The 23,801-nt window shown below is 37.9% G+C and overlaps 2 protein-coding genes across 2 annotated transcripts; one reads left to right on the top strand and one right to left on the bottom strand.

Annotated features, from left to right (window-relative positions):
* Window positions 1–13,065: 13,065 nt before the first annotated feature.
* On the bottom strand, window positions 13,066–16,995 carry LOC121949094 (melanoregulin). The gene is made up of 5 exons (XM_042494694.2): window positions 16,723–16,995; window positions 16,391–16,643; window positions 14,027–14,117; window positions 13,752–13,918; window positions 13,066–13,281 (listed from the first exon to the last, which is right to left on the bottom strand). The coding sequence occupies exons 1-5, from the start codon at window positions 16,794–16,796 to the stop codon at window positions 13,204–13,206; spliced, it is 663 nt and encodes a 220-aa protein (XP_042350628.2). The 5' UTR covers window positions 16,797–16,995; the 3' UTR covers window positions 13,066–13,203.
* Window positions 16,996–17,466: 471 nt separating this feature from the next.
* On the top strand, window positions 17,467–22,756 carry LOC121948690 (carboxypeptidase O-like). The gene is made up of 11 exons (XM_042494091.2): window positions 17,467–17,643; window positions 17,979–18,042; window positions 18,799–18,900; window positions 19,401–19,511; window positions 19,597–19,713; window positions 20,029–20,122; window positions 20,803–20,895; window positions 21,329–21,438; window positions 21,994–22,078; window positions 22,273–22,353; window positions 22,448–22,756. The coding sequence occupies exons 1-11, from the start codon at window positions 17,570–17,572 to the stop codon at window positions 22,633–22,635; spliced, it is 1,119 nt and encodes a 372-aa protein (XP_042350025.2). The 5' UTR covers window positions 17,467–17,569; the 3' UTR covers window positions 22,636–22,756.
* Window positions 22,757–23,801: the final 1,045 nt, after the last annotated feature.

Here is a 23,801-nt window from a genome sequence, read left to right as displayed (position 1 = left end):
TTGTTCTGAAAATGAATCCATCAAGAGCTGAATGGAGCAATTAAGTATCAACAACCCAGCCTACACTTAAGAGAGGGTCAAAACTCTGGATCTAGAGTCCAGGTACATGGGCCCTAAAGGTACTACACCAAAAGTTTGTGGTGGAAACTCGGCCATAGGGACAGATAACCATTTACACCTATGGACAATTTAAAGTCACCAATTATTCTAAGCTGTGTCTCTTTGGACTCTGGAAGCAAACCCATGCTAACATGTGGAGAACATGTAACGTTAACATAAAAGGGCCTCAGCTTTCTGAGAGGTTCAAAAGCAGAGCCCTTTTGCTGTGTGGCAACACTGGTGCTGGTGGTAAAGCTTTGAATCCAAGGCTCCTGAATTCACTAAATCAGACCCTTGATCCACCTCAAAATCTGGCAATTGTGTATCTTACTTACAGTTACACATGTAAACCAAATCTCCCCTTAGTTTCAGTTCAACATGATGTCAGTGAGAATGTGAAGGCCTTTTGAGAGACCTTGAGCCAGTCATGGATCATTTATGATGCTAAAGGCTTTATGAATCATAGCCAGAAATAACAAACCAAAGACTCCCTCTCTGTGTTGCCTTAAACACTACGATCCCACTGTGGGTCATTAGAGGGGGTTTTTATATACGTAAGTCTTGTATCAACACTGATTTGGGTTCACACAGAGTGGAGAAGAGACAGGGGTAGGTATAGAGAGTGAGGAGTGTGAACACATGGGATGAAAAAGAAGGAAGAAAAAAAGATGTGTGTTCACAATTGAGGTAAAAGGGGATTTTAGATGACTCGCTCCTCACCACACAAACACATATCCAAGTTCCCAGCTCTGGTTTGAAAATAGTGACCTTCCCCTCAGATTTTCAAGAATAGAAATAGAAAGTTCAATGCATGTGTCATTTTGAAATCCACGCAGCTGGTTTAAAACAAAATACTAAATTGTCTGTCTTCACAAACTGAATGACATGCACTTTTAGCTTGAGGAAAAAACAAGGGTTTCGAGGACTAGAAATAGCAGTCATAAGGTTTTCACATGATAGCAACATGGCTTTTTTTTCCTGATAAATCTGAAGTGCCCCTTACTTTTTTTCCATCTGCATCTATTCATCACTTGTCCTCCTCATGAGCTCCTAGGTGTGGTTTCAGTATCACTCCCTCACTGCCTTAAGCTGACTCTACTTTACTCTTTGCCATCCGCTCCTCTGCCTAACCACCACTGCACTCACGCTCTATCATTTAACTATACCACACTGAGAAAGGCCTCCTATGTGAGTGTGTGTGTGTGTGTGTGTGTTTGTGTGTGTGTGTGTCTAATGTGTCCCTCCCAGAGGGGAGGGAGGAGTAAAGCTTTTTGACTCAGATAGGATGATGAGCCAACGCAGGCTGTAAAGCTCTCTAAATTGTAGTTTATGTTACTGGGCTTTATAAATAATATTGAATTGAATTAAATTGAACTGAATTGAAATAAATGTATTCTAAGAGGTAAAAAAACAGTAAAGACCAACAGGGAAAAGTAAGTTGTGGCATTTAAATAAATAAAGAAAACCAAATTAGGGCATATTTTAATTCTTAATGAAAATTCAGTATTGGCTGAATTTACATCTATCTCCTTAGGTACATGGTTGACTTTCCCAAGGGCATTTCTTAAACATGCATTCATTGATTTAATTGACTCTTGTGAGTAGTATGACACGTTGTAAATGTAACACTGGCTTCTTATTATTACTGTACTAAGTTGATGGGATGAATGTGTTAAAATTTAAAATTGCTTATAGAGAGCAGGTGTGGTATTTTTTTGTAGGCTAACCCAAAAGTTAGCATCCCCCTTTGGATTTTGGATCATTGTAGAAAACAAACCATGTGGCAAAGTGAAGTTTACACATTATGGTCAGCAAGATAATTTTCACATTTAACACTGCACTTCATCATTTTTGAAGTATAAATGCAGTTGGCAGAAATAAAAAGCTGACATTGGGCTATAAATGAACTACAACACATTTGTATGACTTCAGCAAATACCACTAAGCTTCAAACTCAGCTACAATTGGAATTAAAGCTTCAAGCAGCGATGAAAGGGCCGTCGCACCCCCATGTATGTTGGAGTACTGATGGGACACCAACTAAAAGGATCTTTCATGACTGTGAAAGTCAGATAATGCACCCTGAGAGGCTGGACCCTGGGGTGAGCTATTTCACATGGTGTAGTACTTCCAGCAGCAATTAGGTGGCAGTGGAGGGGACACAAATTCCTTGTCATTTTGCTGTACAGAATTTGTCAGCCAAACCATGTAAATATAATGTAAATCCAACGATAATTGTCCCTCACAGCTTACTTGCTCTTGCCAGTAGGTGGTGTTATTATGACTAGTGAATATTGTCAGACAGATGTGTTCAGGGTGGGACCCTTATAAAACCTATGAAGTTTCATGCAGATCGGACGATGTAAAGTTACAACAATTTTCTGTTTTATGGCAAGACATTAAAATTGTACGCCACGCCACTGGAAAACCGTAAGAGTTTTGCGTGGACCTTTAATAACTTTTAATCGTGAAGGGGTTGACATTGGACACACCCAATTTGAAGTCGATCAGACTAATACTGTAGGCCAAGTTCGCAAAAGTACGAGGCCTGAAATCACTGGTCGAGCGTACCACCTTTTATGAGTTTTTGGGCATGTTTAGACCTCAAAAAACACAATTCCATAGGGAGAAAAATAATAATTCCTTGCATTCCAACAGGGTCCCTGCATGGTTTGTGCTTGGGCTCTAAATACTATAAATATGATAAATATATAAGTTTGAAAGTAGCTTGCAAGACCGTGAGTTTCAGTGTTCAGTCTGATGGCATTTAGCATCCTCAACAAACTCTGTAGTTGCATTTAGCCACATGTTGGCACCCTCCTTCTTTGCGACATGTAAAAGCCTCTAAAGTCATGAGTTGGGAATTTACTGATGTATTATTGAACGAAACGTGAAAATCTCTTAGCTTGTCTTGCCATACACCTTATTTACAGCAGAGAGGTCACCATCAATGGTCACAACAAAAACAAGTACGATCAAAGTTGCACAAAAACTGAATAATTCTTTAACAAAATTCAGATAGACAGAAAGAAATTGTGAGTGAGATCAAGATGCAGACAGGGTTTAGACATAAATATAGGAAGAGTTGGATAAATGGGACAGACAGGCAGTTAGACATATGAGGCTTTCCCCCTCATTTGACCTTCGTGAGCAAATGGCAGCTGTTTTTCAATGAGCTCATATTGGTGGAAGCCCAGTATTTGTCATGTCTGAGTGTGTGTGTGTAGACCTACCAGAGTGGATTTCTGGGCGGTGAGTCACAGAAAGTGGAGATTGCAGAGTCAGGCAGATACATATCCCAGTGTCCCTGAGCAAAAATACACCCCCTGCGCACACACACACACACACACACACACACACACACACACACACACACACACACACACACACACACAAGCAGAGATTTAGAAATCACCTCAGTTGCAGATGTCTGGCATTAGGTATGTACGTATAGTAGTGTGGCTGTCTGTGCCAACTTTTTTACAGTCAGAGTCTCATTCATATCCTGGGATCTGGCTTTACTACTACAGGTGTAGGAAATGTGTCACTTACTATGTTTGCTGATAAGTGTGTCAGATCTCATTTTTTTGTAAGTTTTTTCTTGTTTTATGCTCTGAAATTCTCTTTTTACTTTGCCTGTAGTAATCTATATGTGTTACCCATTTTTAAATACTGAGACTGAAATGTATTGTGTAAAATGTATGGTGCTTTTAAAATGACCACCTTTTAACTCATAACTTACTGTCCAACATCAGGATTTTAATGCATTAAATGAATGCATATAATGCCCAACATTTGGGGAATGATCATCTTTACAGAATACCAATAAAGCACTGAGAAATACCATATTTTAACTGTGAATTATTCACACAAACACATGAATATGACAGGTTTGACTATGGAATTCCACTACACATGGAAAAAGGGAATTGGATTAGATGAGTTTTAAATATACTGTTCTAAAATAAAATGTCAACTGTATCTTCTAGTTGTAGCATGCTGAGAGGCATTAAATTAATGATGGATGGTTAGAAAGATGATTGGACCTTTGATTAGACATCATGATAGATAAATCATCCATGATGTCTGGCAACTTGGAGCAGACACTATGAGCATCAAGGTTCACCAAAGATATTCATCTTAATCAAGCTGAGACTATGACTTCAACAGTGCCAGATAGTGGAAAAGTTGCATCTATCGCCAGTAAACAGTTTGTGGCATAGATACAGTTAATTAAACAAGTTGTAGACGTGGCAGAATGTCACCTTTGTGGAGCAATATGAGCCTTTAGTTTGTATCAAAACTGATGACCCAACTTCATTCATATTAGCAATGACCACAGACAGTGCTGTAAAGACTGGACAGACAGCTGGAGAGTCAGTTTAGTGTTTTTACAATAACATCTTCAGCTAAACTGGGCAATGCCCGTGTGTGAGCTATGACCTTGTCTCGGTGTGCACTTGTTCAAATGAGGAACAAAACAACAAAAGAAGATATCCAGTGTTTTCTTTTTTACTGTGTACAGTAGTACTCTGAGAACTTGCCTAGTCTGTGTACTGTTAAGATATTTGGTAGTAAATTGCATTAAAGCATATTTAGATGTCCAAGCCAACTTTTGATTGAGAATTAAACTGTGTTTCAATGTAATTATGTCTGGCTTACATCTTCACTTTCTTACACAAAAACATCCCCAAGGATAATTCTCAGATCATTTATTTAATGAATATACAAATAGCACATCAATTCATTTTTGGCCAACAGAAAAGCTCCTACAACAGGGCTGCAGATACACAGCCACTGCATATCAACCATTTAGGAAGCATTTATGGCTAACGTGTTGGCAAACAACTTTGCATAGTAGAAGACACAGAGTGACATTAGTATATTAGTATTAATTTGAAGTTGGGATTCTGGCAACCTGGTTGTAGGTTCAGTGTTCACTTTCTTTTTAGCTCTGTTTTTTCTTGACTTTCTTGACATCTTTCTTTATAGCCAGTTGCCAATTTTGTCTGTCTCTAGGCTATAATTCCTCTTTGCCACACACCTTCTTTAGTGTCCAAAATTTGTCAGTAAGCATGAGTAAGCCACACTTTTGCACACGTGTTTCTTTGTTTCAGTGAACACAAGCACGTTTATTTGGAGTCAGTCTCACAACAGCTAATCTTTTTGCAGTAGCCTAAACACTTACTTGAGCCCCAAATGTGTATAAATCTGCCCCTGGAAATAGTCCCCAAGAAATGTTTCATTTTCTCCTCTTTGAATCATGTTTGATAGAAATTATAGTGCCCAGTTTTTTTAGGAACTGGCCTTTTAAAAATTCAACTATATATGTATGACTAATTTTTAAAAAATCAGACTTTAGAGGCAACAAATGGGCATGGACCTAAGTGCCAAAGACAGAGTAGGGATGTCATCTGCTTGTTACTCTGCAAGCTGCTATACTGTTGTAGTAACGTTACATTTGTTGTAATGGAAAAGCCGATACTTTAGCAACCTAACTGCTGGCACCTACAATGTGTTCTCAGTCCAAGTTGTCACATATCACTGCTTTGTCAGTGGACTTCCGCGTCTATTAATCACTGGACAGTCTCCTGGGTCCACAGTTGATGCTCCGAGATGTCGCAACCGATGCTAGGGTGTCAATATAAAGGACATGGTTCAGATTAGGCAACAAAAGCACATGGCAACCAACACCAGGGTGTCATCAAAAGCACATGGCTACAAAGGCAAGAATGGTTAGGTTTAGGAAAAAATATCATGGTTTGGCTCTACATACAGGGCTCCCACCCTTGTGCTCCTTATATTGCATTGTTACTGGCCATGTTACAAACTGACACCCCCTGGCAGCATATCACACCACCGTGAAATGTGGTTTTTGGCATTGATATCATACACTGAAATCACTGACAATGCAGCGGTATTTGACAACTTTGGAATAAGAGTGTGCTGGCACCTATGTGAAAGCAAAACACAATCCCATATCTGTAAGTTTTGGAATGAGTTTTCTCGGCTTGGCATCTCACCTTGCTATATTTTCGTTTTTTCATCAATAGCTCTATAAGTTACAGAACATTAGCTTCCTCTTGGATGTGTGCTTCTGATCGCTACCTTTTTAGTCTTACCTTGTTAGTTTGTTTGATATTACTGTACTCGCTTATTCGGCTTCATTTGACTTTTCTGATTTAATACATTATAATTGGAAAGAAATGCTAGATGGAAACTCAGCTAACTAGACAAACATAGAATATGAAGTCACCATAGTGGTCTGACCGATCCTGTGGTAGATGATAGAATCTTTGATTCAAAATTAGAAACTATTAGTATTCCAGAATGGCTTCTATTTCTATAAGGCGTCTCTGTCCGCTTTCTATGATTGACCTCCCAGCTGTGACACATGCGTTCCTATGTGGTATTAAACACACACAAACACACACACGCCTGCTGGTGATGTCTTAAACACTGGACTGGACCAACTATTTTAAAGTATGGACACCATATATTTATGCTGTACAGCGGGTATACCTGTGTGTGTGTGTGTGTGTGTGTGTGTGTGTGTGTGTGTGTGTGTGTGTGTATTTCTGTTTGCCGGTCTTTCATCTGCACCATCATTACATGACATCATCCCCAGTCAGGGCGTCTCGCACCAACAAAAGGAGGCTCTTGTCTTCTTGTGTCAGTATTGATGCAGTCTATATGCCATCAGTACAATGTGCTGATCCAGCCTCTGATTCATGTCAAAGGAACATGAGTGGGTTTAGCGTGGGGCTGTTTAATGGTTAGGGCTGCAGGACAGATAATTTGAGTGAACATCGAATGAGTGTTGACAGAAAACCCAGCCAGGTGATCATAAGAGCGAGTGAATCACTGTCTGATTTTGCTCTGAAGGGGACCAGGGGGGAGATGAGGATGACTAAAAGAATCTTTACTCATTGCAATGTTTTGCTTCCTCTTTCATTTTTTTTCTTTTCTTTTCTTTTGTTTTTCTACCCCCACCATCCTTGCTCAATAAACCAGACATTAACACTTACAAATTATGTGTCTCCATCACTTCCCTTTCTGCCCTTCTTTATTTTTTTTGTTATACACACATGCACACAAGATGCTTTTTATAATGAATAACTTCTTTATAACTTGAGTTACGGGTGAGTAGAACACTTCCTTTTGCTCGCCTTTGGTCATACTAATAGTGTGTTGTTTCTAGTATGCCCATTTATAACATCTTTCTCTAGCCTTATGCAGGGAAGTATTGATAATATAGATCCCTGGAGACCATCTTATGATAGAATCATTCTAGCCATGATACACAGATCAACAATTCAAACTAAAAAATGTGGGCCAGGGGCATACGGGCATTAAGATCTTAACTTTTCACCTGTAGTTTCATGACCGCACCCTACAAAGTTGTGACATCATCGTGTCAACACAGCTTATCCACAGACAGAGGCATAATAACATGCAACAAAATAATTTCACTTTCACTTTCTATTCCGATCATGGAAAGAGACAGTGTCAATGATCAGAGTTTAATACTCATACTTTAATATTAACAACTTCTGTGATAGTTTATATTTACTGTCACCCAGACCATATTTTTCCATTACGACACACAAAAAATACAGAATAAATTTTTGTTGACCACAGCCTTTCTAGCCCTCTCAATCCCACCATGAACACCTTACTTTTGGCACCTCTTATGAGCCCCAAAGTAGGTGATTGCACATATGACCTGATCCTTACCAACACCACCTCCCAGAACTGTGTTGGCAATTTTAGCACCATATATTTTTGCTATAGAGCCTTTAATAAATGCTATATCAAGAATGAAAATAGCTGTTACCTGTCCTGCTAACCACAAATGCTTTTGTGATAGATTTGTTCAGATTGCTGTAATTTAGTAAGAGCAGTGATAGAAGCAAGGAAAGCATATGTAGGCTCATATAGAAGTGAGATTTTTAAAAGGTTGGGGGTAGGGCATGGCTTCAGCAGCTGTGCCAGACAACTCAAACACCAAAACCACATCAGTGAAGGCTAAAACACATATACATACTGTATACTACTACATATATACACAGCTGCATCTGGATACATCTTTTACTGTTATGTTAATGCTGTTTATGGGTTCGAACCAGGACATTCACAGCTCATCTGAATAAGATGTGTGTGTTCTTCATCAGTTAGCCAGAACGTAAGGCCTGTAAAACATACAGAACCTACCAAAGTACTAGAGTCAGATGCTGATGCACTATGCAGTGATCCTCTCTTTGAGTCCTGAGGCACAGGATAACAATTACAGTAACAATGCATTTGCATGCAGTGTTAAATTCAGGAGACTCCTTTAATCATGTTCAGTTTGAGGGAAATAAATCAGGATATTTCAAGAGCATCAGTGGACTTGTGTAATTACTGACCACCACTGATGACCACAGACATGCTGTAGAACACACCCTGCCCTGCCCAAAGCCTTGCTCAACCCATCTGTGGTGTCTGTGTGTGTGCGCGTGTTTTTTGCGTTCACATGTGTGTGTTCCACAATATTTTCTGCCTGAACCAAGAAACTAAGTGATTTTAGAGCATGTTTTCCATGACTATAATGTCAGTGGGACAGCGTAAACAATTTAATCTTAAAGCAGCCTAGAATTGAGAAAATGTATTAAATGATAATTATCTACCACTGCAAAGGCACTGGTACATTTCATTTTATAGTAATTTTTGCTTTAGTTTAATGCAGTTAAAAGGGTATAGACTGTGGCTTGAGATCCAAATCTGTTTCTCAGAGCAGACAATATTAACAATGCAGCTGGGAGGGTTTGACTTAAAAGCGACATAATAATGTTGCCTTTCCTGAGCAGACTCTTGACCTCTGACCTTCTGTCGAGAGCCACAGAGGTCAGTGCACCAAGACCTGGTTTATTTGCCTGGTTCTCTAAACATCCTTTACAAATTACTCTGTGTGTGTGTGTGTGTGTGTGTGCATGTATGTACATGTCTGTTAATGTTTGCTCGTATGGGTGTAACACTGCTGTCAACACAGTCTTATCATGAATTACTCTCTGAGATAAACAGCGGAAGCTTTGAGAGGGGTTAAAATGGAGCATCTGCAAATGCATACTGTCTGCTCAAGTAAAACCAAAGGTCACCTGATCAAATTGAACATGTTTAGCTCTATTGCAGTTTAATACATTTAATCAAACCCCCATAAGGATACCTTTAAAGAAAACATGAAAATTTACATACATTGGCAACAAATATTTTTCCAATTCTGTAATTAATCTCAAAATTCTAACTGACTTAACATCATAAACCATTTTGTTTCTTACACAAAACCAAAACGAGTTATCAACTTTTCATTGTCCTGAGCTAAAGCTATCCTAAAACAAGACCAAGGGCCATGTCGCTCCAAACTGATGGTCAACTGATGTCAGGCAGTAAGTGAGTGTCTGTCATCCTAGCTTGTGTGGTGTGTACCGGACCATAAGCAAAGGTTAGCCCTTGTGTTGTTCTTTTTTTTTTTTTTAAAGGTCAATACATCATGTTGAATTAGTGTTGGACCTGGCTGATTGGCTTTTCAACTCAATGCACAAAAAGAGAAATACGTGCGTAAAGTAAACAAAGAGGCTGTGAGATCAAAACAAACTTGTTATATTAAGTAAAATTATTATTTTTTTTAGCCATTGAGCTCTTTGGTAGAATCAGGTATTTGGTTAATTGATTGTGTCACTGTTGGCTAGCGCATGGTAAATATTGTTTGTTCTTTCAACATTGTGTTGTGTTGTTAATGCGGTAACTGGCTAACTTGCATCTCAAATCCATTCCGTTAGTCTTTCAATTTTCCTTTTTTAATGATGCATACAGACTACCACTGCCTGGTAGGATGGAGAGTTATTCCTCTCAAGCAGGTGCAGAACCACATGCTAGTTGGCCATTGGCTGTAGTGAATATGCATTTCCTAGGATAGCCAAGGCATGACTCCTCCCTATTATTGGCTAGTACTTGTTGCCTTTGTTGGTTGGATTGGTTAGGTTTAGGCAAGAGGAGTGAGGGTGGTTAGGGTAAGAATGTAAGAGTAAGACAATCAGAGACAAGTTAGGCAGAGTAAGGTGCTTCATGCTTTTCCTAAGAAACACAAATACACTTCACTGTAGATTTTGTGGTGTGTTCTAAGCCCAATGCTTTGCCCAAGAAACAGGTGACATGAGCCAACACAACAGTCAAACTGTATCCAAAATAAGTTATACTCTAATGCTGAAACTGTTGTTCACAAAGTAAAAATCTGCATATCTCAGTCACTGAATAATGTGAATGTGTCAACTGTCCTAAATTGTCTGGCTAATAATCCAATGTGTCATGGATGTTCCTGCTTGTACAGACTTAGGAAGAGTTAATGAAATACACAGTGATAAGGACAACAGATTACAACCATGTTTAGTCTTCAAGAGGATGAGTGGGAATTTGTCACTGTTATTATAAACTATGTTAATTGGAGATTTGCGTCAACTGTTAGCCTTTAGATTCAAAAGGCACTCCATAGTTCAACAATACAGGCTTTGATATTTAACTAAGTAAACCATTAGTCACTGCGGCAAAGTGCTTGTAATTGGACATTAACGTGAAGGTTGTGGCCTCATGAGTCATGGGTCTGCATTATAAACTGCCTGAGATGTAAGATTTCCCCAGAGACTAGAACACACCCATGACCAGGTCTGTGGTTATTGAGGGCACTTAAAGAAAAGCATATAAGAAAAGAGTTTGACAACATATCGTAAAAGAAAGAAACAAAAGTATCATAAGGTATTACACTTTTATCACAGAATCTAATTTGATATTCTTAAGGCCAGCTGATTTTATCATATTCTCACTTACTTTTTTACTTTTTTGTATACTTTAATGAAAGACATACAGTGTGAGATGAGAAGAAAACCAAATAAGCATTATTCCCAAAATGTCTAATTGAAACTAAAGGGCAAAGATGGAGAGAACAAAAGACAAGATGGGCATGCAGTTTATTCAGACATAACTGACTACCCAAAGCTTATGACAAAAAAATCACCACGTACCACTTACACTGTATGTGTGTGCATGTGTGTGTGTGTGGATAACGCCCCAAAAGACTCATAAAATATATGACCATCAGCAGGAGCCACAGTCTGAATGACCATCGTCTCCATGAGTTTGTGCACTGTATGCCTTGACCACTGGCCTTATGCAGGCAGTATGCTTTACACACACACATGCGCGCGCACACACACACACACAAATACACACATAATGGTGGATGATATACCTTCTTTTGGTGAGGTATATGTTTAGATTTTAACCTTTAAACACACCTAAACATAGACACAACCAGCAACCAGAATGTGACCATCTATACTTCCTTTCTAACTTTTGTACTCCAACATCACACACAGCCACCAATGACTACTCCTTTTGTCTTTCACACAATAATTCATTCCAAAGAATACATAAGAAAACTGAGCTGTTTTATGGAAATTCAGTAGAATTTGAGGCTTTCACTGATATTCAAAAAGTCTGAAGAATGATGTCAGCATTACTTGATCTAAAACACTTGCGCACACACGCACACACACACACACACACACACACACAGTGGTATAATGAGAAAAAGGTGCAAGTAACACAATGCCTCTCACTGCTGCCAGACTATTGGGCCACCTCCCATACTGCCCCCCTCCACCCCCCTTTTATTTCCACATCTGTTTCCCAAACTTGGGGAAGGGGCCTTGGAAAGAACAATATCTGGGTCAGAGTAAAACTCTCTCTTTCTGTGTGCATGTGTGCGCACAAGGCTGAATGTGTGCACAACATGCATACCACAAACATCAGCTGCATGAAGACTGTCAAAGCCCCTTTGAACCTGAAAACAACACAATGTCCCAAATGTGTTTGTGGTTGAGTGTATATAGTTTAACTGTCAATGGTTGTGAAAAAAATGGTTTTGAGTGAAAGCCAAGATGAGACATTAGAGTCTGTATGCTGCATGAACGCTGAAGAGAGGATCACAAAATGAGGAAACTAAAATTGAATTTCCCATGATTACACTGCGTTACTGACATGATATTGTATTGTGTACTGTATTCTTCTCATTCTTCTTTTTTAATCTTTTGAAAAAATCAACACCCCCCTTTACACTAAAACAAGCAAAACACCATTTCTGCTAAATGACTATATTTTCATCATTACACATAATTATTTGTAAATAGTAAAAGCTAAATGTACTCACTCTCTCTCACCTCATAACTTAAAGGATATGATAACGCTTTACTCCATCTGTGATACAGAAGTTTCCATTTCAGCCCATTCTTTTCATTTTTTCTTCCAGCTTAATCCACTTGAACATGATTCTGGTATATGCTGCCACCCTTTGGACAAAGCAGCTAACACACACATTTGTTGTAGACTGAGCTGAATACAGTAAGTTTGATGAAACTGAGTGAGTGAGCATGTCCAACTGGCTTGAGAAAATTTACTTTATTAGTGACAAGGTGAGCAAGTCAAAAATTAACATCAAACTGAAGCTTGCGGCTTTTTAACTACAAATGTGTTAAAGATGTTTGTGGTGCCATCAAGAAAGACATTTACATGTATTATACAATTATTAATATAGACGTCAAAAAACATCTTTGTAGCTGCAAAGGATTATTTTCCCACTTTTATTAATTAAGTGTCCATATAACAAAAATACATGTTTTTAACCAGGAGTATGTTCACCTATGACTTTGTTTATCAATAGGACAATCCTCCCCAGCTGAGTAACAGTGTAGCAGGGCAGTAGAAATGCTAGAAGAGAGAAACCCTTACTCTAATCAGAAAATATTGAAAACACAGTCATGCATTCAGTATTAAGAACTGTATGGTCAAAACAACAAATGTGCAACTTACAGATTCACAGTGGAATAAAATTCAGTCGAAAAAGGACAAAGAGAATGTATTTTAATTTGCCATTAGAATTACATTTCTTATACAATTTAATAAATGTTAGATGAGGTGTGGTAAAAATGTTTGTTCTTGCACAGCATTTCAACTTCAAAAAAAAAAACAACTTCTCCTTCTCCCTCAACTTTTGTGTCTTCAGTTTTCTGTCTCTCAGCCTACTTTCTTGGGATATTTTTCTTTGGCCAGTCTGACAAAGTCCTCAGCACTGTCGAGTGACACCAGGCGGTCCTGAGAGAGAGATGAAGAGCAATGACACAGGTGAGAGTGAAGGCTTGGCAGATGCAGATAGAGGAAGATAAACTTTAGAACAAAAGATGGGAGCCAAAGGGGTAGACACGAAAAGACAGATAAATAAGGGAGGGGGTAAAAGACGATGGAACAACAGGGAAAAGGGAGGGGGAAGACCCTGGAGATCAGGATATGTGAAAGCATACTGTTATTTTCATATGACATAACTACAATATTGTAAGCAAAACTCTAGCCTTATAAAACTTGTGCTGCCACTTCTTTTCATGAAGGTACTGTTGTGCATTTTGCAAAAGCATTACATGCAGGGGGATATGTGTGTGTGTCTACTTGTTCCTGCACATAGTGAGGACCATATCATTTTAGCTTCACAGCGAGGACATTTTTGAAAAGTGAGGACATTTCGCCGCTACTCACTTCCACAAAGGTGTGTGTGTGTATTGTGTGTGTACCATGACACAGAGGTATTTGTTGTGGTGTTCAGTTTCTGGGGGAAACAGAGAGGTGTGGTCAAGCAGCTGTTTCAACAGGTCAGTCGCTTTGTTAAGATGCTCCTGATCTCGACTAAACCGGCTCTGTCTGTTCACACACAGCAAGGCGTCCACCTCACACTGATAACCTGCAGAGATATAAAGGGGAGATCACACACTGACAACAAAATATAGCAGATTGGATTTGACTGGAAGACAACTTTAATTTAAAAAACAATAATATTGGAGGGTCTCACCTAGCTGCAGCAGGATTTTCCTCCATCGAGATCTGATTTCTCGTCTGGCATAGCGTAAAGTGTGGATGTCATAATTTAACTTCTCCCATTCCTTTATAGCAAACACACACACACACACACACACACACACACACACACACACATAAGTATATCTTACAGTTAGTCTTTTTAAGTTATGTCTGTTAAAAAGACTGTGCACGCATGCATTTTAGCACAGTTTCAGAAATCAGGAAGCCTATGTGGATGTCCGGGTCATTATTTTCAAAAGTCTCTGTTTTCACCACATTAAAAGGCTTTGCCAAAGTTTTCAAACTAATTGTGGTCAGCAGCATTTTAAAAAGTCTCCATTTTATGTGTTCAAATATTCCAGAGTAATGAGGATGATATATCAGTATCAGTATCAGTATATGTAAGTAAAGCAATAGTTGTGCATTTTAAAATGTAAACATAATAGTGTGGATTTTAGCCTTAGAACAGTCATTTTTTTTGTGTTACTAATAACACCTATACTTTTGTTTGTATGACAAGTCAAAATGTCAATTAAACTTCAATCAATCAATCAATCAATCAATCAAACAAGTAAAAACATCAGCTGTGTAAATACAGCATTTGACACTATGCACTTAAGCCAAAGAAACAGTAATGTTTGAAAAAGATTTTCTAGGAAAAAACAATCTTAACTGTAATTTTAAATCATACAAAGCATAGAGTTTATAGAGCAACATGTTCTACTTTATTTACTGGGATACTTTTTTTGCACCAGTTTTGAACTGCCTTTGAATGTAACAGACCCATTCCCAGTGTGTTTGACCTAATATTAAAACAGTCTCACAGTGTGATTGAAATGGTTCAGTGACTATTCTCTTTGAAAGGCTAGCCAGGCTGTTGGCCTACATCTCCATTAAGGAATTTCATTTATTAACACAATGTGCCCACTGTGTCCTGCAGCCTGCTATTCTCAGCACGAAGACTGGTCATCACATGTTCACCAAACTCAAACTCTCTACTCAGAGACTGCAGTCACTCAGAGATTCACAGAAATCCAGACATTTTAAGGGGAAAAAAAGCCTCTGAGAGATGGTTTCAATGTGTCCCCTCTGCTGAGAAATGGAGGAAGAAGGTATTTAATATGCTGCAGAGATCATCCTTCAAAGACAGCGTTATCCAGCAGACTCACACACACACATGAAAAGTTGCTGTACGTCTAATCCACTCCAACACTCTAATGAACAACCTACAGTGAGTTATGGTATGAGTCACTGATCGGGTAAGTGAATAAAGTAGCATGTCCTGTCTGTGTGTGAGTCACTGATCGGGTAAGTGAATAAAGTAGCATGTCCTGTCTGTGTGTTCAGTGTAGGTGTGTGCGTGTGTGTATGTGTGTGTGTGCTGTGTAGTAAACTTTGTTCTGGCTTACCTTCCCTCATGATTCTGGAAACACCAATTTATCCTAATTTGATATTTTTAATGCAAAGTTATTTTGGAATTTAGGTCAATTGCATTTACTGATTTGAGTCAAAGGCTTCTTTGAGAGCTACCTGTCTATGTCCTCTCCCCTTTTTAAATAATTACATTAGAGAGCTGCAGATAAGGCTGAATTACTGAATTATTGTAGCACTCTACATCCTGTGTTAGTACATGTGAAGAATTACCAAAAGCATCTCCCTGTGAGAAAGTACAGTATGGTCTCTGCTTGGTAATTTGCCACATCACTTGTAACTAAGTAAAACTGATCAAGGAAAGCTTTACACGAAAGTATTGTAAAATGGATTTAATGATTCACTATAACCCATTCAGTAGATCATCAGTAGAATTATTTTAAACTTCTGTTTTAAGTTCTATGCATTTCTGTAGAAAATCATGTTGTGAATTTATATTGGCTCATTTTAAATTAAATCAATCAAACTGATATAAAAATGACTTTCAAGTGTAAAATCGTGAACTATTTTTGTATTTTAAGCAATTTATTATTTTATATGCATTTACGGTTATGCAGAGTATGTGTACAGAGCAATGATAGCTAACTAAAACTAAGCAAAAAACTGAAACTTGGTACTTAAATGAAATAAAAATTAATAATTATAATAATATTTAATTGCTGCAAACAAACTGATACATTATTGAGTACTTACAAAACTAAACTAAAATAAAAAAAAATACATTTTTAGGAATTTGTAAGCTTTTAAAAATTAAATAAATGCTGTTTTTGATTCCATTTCTTTGTTTTGTTTTGTTTTTTTGGTATAAAGTCATAGGATATGAACACATATGCTGCTGCTCTTGTTTACGTATGAGTGTTCATTCCCTCTGTCATGATCTCTTGTGCTCTATACATCTCGTATGCGACAACAAACTTCCTCTCACCTCTGTAGCCTTGTCAGCCTGGTCTCTCATGTTGATAAAAGCCTGTAGCTCTCTGTCCGATCCTCTTCTAATGGGAGGCTCACAGGGTCCACTTGTGTTAATCCACAGATCCACGGTGTTCTTCTGGCTTGGATGGCTGTTCTGTAGCCTCCTTTTTGAAGGCCCTGGCCCAAAAAGGCTCTCCTCTTCTATGTCACTGTCACTGGACTCACTGGATAGCACTGGCTGTCTGGAAGCTTTGGTGGTGCGCATACTTGAGGAAAGAAAGAAAAAATAAAAAGTTAAAAGCAGGATTAGAGGCAGTTGTCATGTCTGTCAGGTGTTTGTCTCACCGTAAAATAGCTTTCCTCTCTTCCCTGTTGTGTTTCAGATACTGACAGCAGCAGATGGTAAACTTGGCACCCATTGGCTTTTTCCAAAAGTTCCTAACAATAAAAATAGATCCTCCCTGATAAAATCCCAAAATAATGATGAATCTTCAGGAAAAGTTGAATATTTCCAACCTGAAATGTCCTCATTTGCAAATGTTAAAGACTGAAAAACTTGGCAATATCTTGTGTCTCCCTTTCCCCTGTGCCTAGCCTGGCCTGAATGAGAGCTATCTGTCAATTACATTATCCACGTGAGTCCAAACAGGAGACAACAACAACAACACACATATACACACACACACAGAAGAGACAGGGATGAATGGCACATTTATTCAGCAACTCCTGATGGTGCAGAATGCAGTGGGAGAGACATAGCTTTCTAGCTCTATCGCTGCAAAACACAGGCTCACTGCACAACCTGTAGTTTAGATCTGGAATATCATGCGCTGCCTGCTTTGTTATCAGTTCTGTTAAGTTCATCTGTTAAGTATTTATGGTGATGCATTATGAGTGCTTGGTTAAGGTCACAGTACATAAAGAAGATTAGTAGGTGTACTACCTTGTTATATAACTTTAGTGACACTTCATATGACACTTCATAAACGTTAATACATAACTCATTTATAAATTTCTTACTCATAATCCCTTATAGCCAACATTTATTAACCTCTGTGTCTGCTTATAAAAAAAGGGAAATGCTCTTTTGTTAACATGATTTGAGATCTAAGGTCATTTGGCAGATAAAAAAAATTACCAAAGCTACTGCAGCTGACAGCAGTGTGAGGAGCAGTAAACTGAGAACGAGCAAATGGAGAAAAAGACACTTTGGATACTCGGTTTGTTCCTGCTGATTTTAAGCAGTGTTTTAGAGACTTCTAACAGGTGAGCTACAGTGTTATGTTGATGTTAGCACAGTGGTTGTTTGTTTGACTGAACAAATTAACTTTATGTTGAAGTGTAAATTGCATAAAGTGAGGCATTTATGCAACAAAAGTGACACCATCCTGAATTTTGATCAACTTTTCTTGTAAATGTTTCTTTTAAATTTATTGCATACATCATTTTTAATGTTGAATTATTGGGGCCACACCTTTATATGTAATTTGTAATGTTATTATAAAGTGTTTCATGCCCAGTTCCAACTCAAAAATCCACTTTAAAAGAAAAATAAATAATATCAGCATGTATGTTCTTATTTTCTATTTTTTTATTCACAGTTTAGTGGAGTGTTTGGAATCAACCCGGAGTTATGACTACACTAAATATCACCCCATGGATGAGGTAAAATTGTATTTACTGTATAAATGCTTCCAAGTTGTATTTTCTTTAGTTTTATATTACAATTATATAAGTTAGAGATTCCAAAAAATACAATAAGTGCTCTGTCTCTACTGTAGTTATAGTAGGATGAAGTTGGGGGGAAAAGTTTTGCAGGATGGAAAAAAACACTTTTTGCCCAAATCATTTTTCTATATATTTTTTTTAGTCTGTGAAAACAGGTGGAAAGTGTTGCCAATCTGATTTTTTTGTATTATCATTTACCAGTCTGCAGATTAAAAACCTTCCAAAAGGGGTGTGGAGGTGTGTTTTCTCTTCTTGGTCTTGTGTGTTGCATAAAAAGCACATGGAAAAATTCAGACTCACCTGCAAGAAAACATGAATGCCTTTAGTCCTATTTAGAGCGTGAGTTAGTGGTGCACTTCAGCCTCCTGTGGCCAGATTGAGTATTGCAACAACAAAAACTTAGAAATTGATTCTGGCAAAACTTTTCTTTTTCTACCTGGAAAAAACTTTTTCCACCTTTATCAGGAATAACAAAACAATGGGAATTTAAAGATTACACTGACAAAACATGTTTTCAGTTGTGCCATTTAGATCTGATTTTTTTTTCTTTTCTTACATGCCTCATAGGTCTCCCATTCACAACCCCTTTGAGTTGCACTTTAGTCTTTGTAGATTACAAGTGGACCTTGCCCAAAGAAAACTGTAAATGTGATTATAAGAATTAATTATCACACTGATTAAACCGCAATGCAGATATACAGATGGATGGGGGATGTGGAGCGAGGGAACCCAGAGCTGGTCTCCTCTGCTGTCTATGGACACACTTTTGAAGGAAGAAATATCACACTACTGAAGGTATTCAACGCATTTCATTTACCTTCATTTTACCTACCTGTCACTTCTAAAGAATAGGATGTTTTAACCCTTTAGAACCTCAACATCACTTTTGTTGTGGTGCATTCAGAAATTGTAGATGCCTTTTACAAGCATTTACACGTATGGAATCTGACAAAATTGGTTTGATTTCTTTTAAAGACATGAGAAAAAGGCAATGGACATCTTTGCAAGTACTGTCTGGGGAAAAAAAGTAAATGGTAAAAGTAAAATGTGACAAGAATATTAGCTGTGGGGAGATTATTAGATATATTGCTCACTATTTGTGACAGAGATAACACAGGTGAACTGATTCCAGTGATTGGCTGCCTGCAAATTAAACATGTGCACAAGAACCACTGATACATACAATGCTCCTATAAAACAGAATACATTCCTTGCAATAAAACATACAGGACAGAATGAAAATTGCAACTGTGTTTATTTTCACCCAATGCAACTCATATTTTTTTGTCTCAAAGTTGGGACTAGAAAACCCAGATGGCAAAGAAAAGAGGGTTATATGGGTGGACTGTGGTATCCATGCTCGGGAGTGGATTGCTCCTGCCTTCTGTCAGTGGTTTGTCAAAGAGGTCGGTACACTCAGACATAAATTCATTGATGCACATATTCACCCCAGCATGTAAACTCTGACATGTGAGTGTTTGACATCCCTAGATCGTGCACTCTTATAAAACCAACAAGAAGCTGGAGCAGATGCTGCAGAACCTTGACATCTATGTGACCCCTGTGATCAACGTGGATGGATACATGTTCACCTGGGCCAATGACAGTGTGAGTGCTTAGTTTTTTTTATTCTGAATCATATCCCAGTTCATTTAATTTAGTTGTTTGATTTAAAACAGCATCAGTATTGTGGCTGAGTGACTTGTGTTTTCTTAGTGATATGGATGGACCCAACACTGATATATATTTGCGCCCAGGGGCCCATTGTCTAACAATACGATCATACTTAGTGATGGAATTATGATAACTTTTTTTCAAAGATGAGACTATACTGAAACAGAATGACTTTATAATTTCTTTAACCTTGCACAGTCTAACTAATAATCTGCCTGACCTCTGTGTCTGCGTGTTGTTTCCGTGTAGACTCGTCTGTGGAGAAAGTCTCGTTCAACGCCTCCTCCTGGCAGCAGCTGTTATGGTGTTGACCTCAACAGGAATTTCAATGCCAACTGGGGAAGTGAGTTGCATCCTTTCAAGAATCAGTGTGACAAATTAGCCTTAATTTGCCTCAAGCTAGTAGACGCTCAAAGCCCCCATGTGTTGGAATAAAACATTTCTGACTTGCACGACTTCTATTGGTCTTATAAAAAAAAAGTCATAAACCTTGCAAACAGGCAGAATGCAGTGGAAACAACACATAGACTGAACCGCTTTTCCACTGGATGTGTGATTTTTTTGACAAACAGAAACTTATCATCAAAGTCATTTTGAAAAAGTTTAAATAACAAAAAAAAACAACTTTGGTGAGCCAAAATGTAGCTGCATATATCCTAATGTTGGTGCTGTATGTTATCATGTCAGGCTGCGTTATTTAAGAATGTGTCAACCATTTACCGCTCCCAAATCAAGTTGAAATCAAGTCAATTACTACTGACATGAAATCTAAATGAATCTGTGAAACTGTAAGGTCGTACAGTAAACTGAAATATTATAGCGCCAGTCCATATGTAACAGCTCAAGCCCTCTGACACTTGAAGAGTTCGTTTTCACAAGCTTGCTGTATTAATTCATGTTTTCTAATTACTTTTGACATAAGACAACATGCTTTAAACATAAACTCGACTGTAATTTAGTGAAAACAGCCATAAATAATTACAGGGTTTGAGTTGATGTACTTGATCTTGTTTCTTTTCTCAGCGGTTGGTGTGTCATTCGACAGCTGTTCGAACACCTACTGTGGGAAGTCTGCAGGGTCAGAGCCAGAGGCCAAAGCTGTGATGGACTTTGTTGGTAACAACCTGTCCATTCTTTAAATTACATTAGTATCAACAACAACAAATTAAAAACAATGCACTTAGGAGTTCTATCTTTTAGCAATGCTAGTAATAATAATAATAATAATAATTTTATTATTATTATTATTACTACTACACGGGTATGTTCATGAAGCTGAATCAAGATTCAATACATTTGTCATTTTTATTATGTATCTGCAAAAAGAAAGATGAAATAATGCTATTACAGCCCACAGAAGTGCAACACAAAAGATATATATATATATATGGACGTGTGTGTATACACACACATGTTTAAATAACTGCTTTTAAATAAATGCTTTGCTTTTAGTTTACATGCACTTAGGAGTTCTATCTTTTAGCAATGCTAAGTTAGCATTGTTACTTTATCCTGGTGTTAATCACATGTTCATTCTGTTTGTATTTAGGTAGGATGTTTAACCAGACTCTGTGTTTCCTCACAATCCACTCTGCTGGGCAGCTTATACTGCTGCCATATGGCCACCCTGAGATCTCTGCACCAAACTACAATGAACTGGTGAGTGTGTGTGATTTGTATAACAGAGACATAAGCAGTTAAACCTTTATAAAACATACACAGCTTTTAGTAAATGTCAGCTAAAGGTTTATAGGACAATCACTGCCCCCCCCACCCCACCCCCTCACAAAAGTATTTAAAAAATAACTGGAGGCCTCTGTGTGCTGCTTTTTAACTTGAGAAAGCTTGTTCTCTGCAAATGTTTTGCTCCTCAAATTAATGTACTCCTTCAAAACTTGTATATTTGTCTTTTTCATGAAATGGACAATGAATGTCCTTACACATGAATCACCTAATACATGTATATACACTTGCAGATACATACCAAATTCTATTATCGATTCTGTCTTTTGTGCATTTCTTTTAATGACCAAAACAGATAACAAAAAAAATAAAACCAGACTGTTGTAGAGTTCAAAATGTCAACTGTACTTTTCAATGCACATCAGTTAATTGGCAAATTTAATTGTAAAATAAGATTGTCTTTTAAAAAAGAGTATGACTACTGTGTTTACAAAACAATTTGTATTTTTAAACTTTTTGTGAACTGTGCAGGTATCAGTGGGTGAGGCAGCAGCAGCAGAGATGAAGAAGGTACATGGGATGGACTACACTGTAGGAACATCTCCACAAATCCTCTGTAAGACTCAAACGCTCACACTCCAAACAAATTCATTTTCTGAATAGCTGGAGTTTAGACACGATCTGATCTGCGCTCTGACGAGTCACTGTGATGCTCTTATCCCCAGCAGCCTAAAATGAAAACAAAAGTATACAGTGAAACAAATAGCCATGACAAATTAAAATTCATATCGCCTTTTGTTGACCCTCCAGATCCAAACTCAGGCTCAAGCCGTGACTGGGCTCGTCTCAGTGGCATCCCATTCTCTTATACCTTTGAGCTGAGAGACACAGGTAAGCTCAGTAACATGCACTCTGCCTAGTCACCAGTCGAACATAAGGCACTGGCATTCACTTGGTGACAATTGTTGCTTTAATGGTCCTCCAGGTGAGTTCAGCCATTTGCTTCCAGAGGAGCAGATCCAGCCGGCCTGCGAGGAGGCCTACACAGGAGCTCTCTCCATCATCACATATGTTCACGACAAGACCTTCAACAGCGGTACCCTCCCTAATGCTGGGGGCGCTGTGATCATATGGAGCATGGCCGTGTCTTTCACCACAGGGGTTTTGGTATAAGACAATAAAAAGCTCAATCATCAAGGTTGTACCATGTTTTTTTCGACAGGAATTTACCCATATTATACTACTAATGTTCATTAATCACATATATAAGTAATAAAGTTGATTTTCAAAACCTTAGGTCTTCTTTGCATATTCCACACTATTCCACATTATCCTTTTTTTATGAGAGGGCACAGACAAGAAAACCAGAACTTTTTTTATTGTGACATGATCATGAGGTTGTTCTTGTATGCTGCAACAGGGGGCAGTGTCAGCCCGTTTTATGCATTTTCTCATCCATGCAGGCTTCTGATGTCTAGACACACTTAACAACTTCATTCTTTTTTTAACTGTGTCATGGTTGGAGGGCTTTTCATAATGCATTACATGTATGAAAATCTTTTTGTTTTGTCATCACATCTTATTCCAACCCTTTTTTTGCCTTGGTGCACTGCCCACATCCAGAAAGCTACAGTCATAATTATACACTGATTAAATTGTTGTACTTATAGAATAATATATTTTATACTTTATTCTGCCTTTAACTGACCATATGATCAAATCAGAATTTAGACTTGTTATGAGTGAACAGTTTGGCAAGACAAAGGCCGTTCTCTGTCATCATCTACATGCCTCATGACTTGATGATAATGCACCTTAATGAGGATGTACAGCATTGCATATATGGATAATAAGTTGGAGGCGCTTTGAGGTTTATTCTTCATCAGTTTTTACAAGATTTCCATAAAAAATGTAAATTTTAAACATCAAAGACGTCCCTCTGAGTGCAGTGTTTACTGCAGTTATAAATTAGGACAAATGCAAGGAAAAAAAATGCATCTAGAAAAAAAAAACACTTTACAGACACATGAGATTGAGACGAATCACATCTGTGTCAGCCAATGACCATGAAAAAAATCAGTTTTATGTACAGTTGTTATATATTTTGCCATTGACATTCCTTCTTGCACTGCACTGATTCCTAACCCTTTGAACTTTGCATTAGAAATTGTCTGCCAGATCCTACATTGGTATTTTTGCTGATTGTGATGTCATTTCTTGGAATATCTTCAAATGCTTTATATCCCTAAAATCTGTACAACCTAAGCTAAAAGGTAATATAAAACAATAGACCATAATAATTTATTAAAGTATTTAAGTTGTGTCATAAAAACACAAAA

The sequence above is a fragment of the Plectropomus leopardus genome, chromosome 10, assembly GCF_026936395.1.
Source record: "Plectropomus leopardus strain MGB_pleo_1.0 chromosome 10, ASM2693639v1, whole genome shotgun sequence".
Lineage (NCBI taxonomy): Eukaryota > Metazoa > Chordata > Actinopteri > Perciformes > Serranidae > Plectropomus > Plectropomus leopardus.
Note: the sequence above shows the minus strand (reverse complement) of the source record. Positions and strands in the feature narration are given on the sequence as shown.

Bases quoted from the DNA above. Each gene is read 5' to 3' on its own strand.
- LOC121949094 (XM_042494694.2), bottom strand. From the start codon at position 16,796: ATGGGTGCCAAGTTTACCATCTGCTGCTGTCAGTATCTGAAACACAAC. The intron at 16,644-16,722 runs GTGAGACAAACA...TCTTTCCTCAAG, and splicing joins GAGAGGAAAGCTATTTTACG to TATGCGCACCACCAAAGCTT. The intron at 13,919-14,026 runs GTGAGACCCTCC...ATATCTCTGCAG, and splicing joins GAAAATCCTGCTGCAGCTAG to GTTATCAGTGTGAGGTGGAC.
- LOC121948690 (XM_042494091.2), top strand. From the start codon at position 17,570: ATGGAGAAAAAGACACTTTGGATACTCGGTTTGTTCCTGCTGATTTTA. The intron at 18,043-18,798 runs GTAAAATTGTAT...ACCGCAATGCAG, and splicing joins AATATCACCCCATGGATGAG to ATATACAGATGGATGGGGGA. The intron at 19,512-19,596 runs GTCGGTACACTC...TGACATCCCTAG, and splicing joins GTCAGTGGTTTGTCAAAGAG to ATCGTGCACTCTTATAAAAC.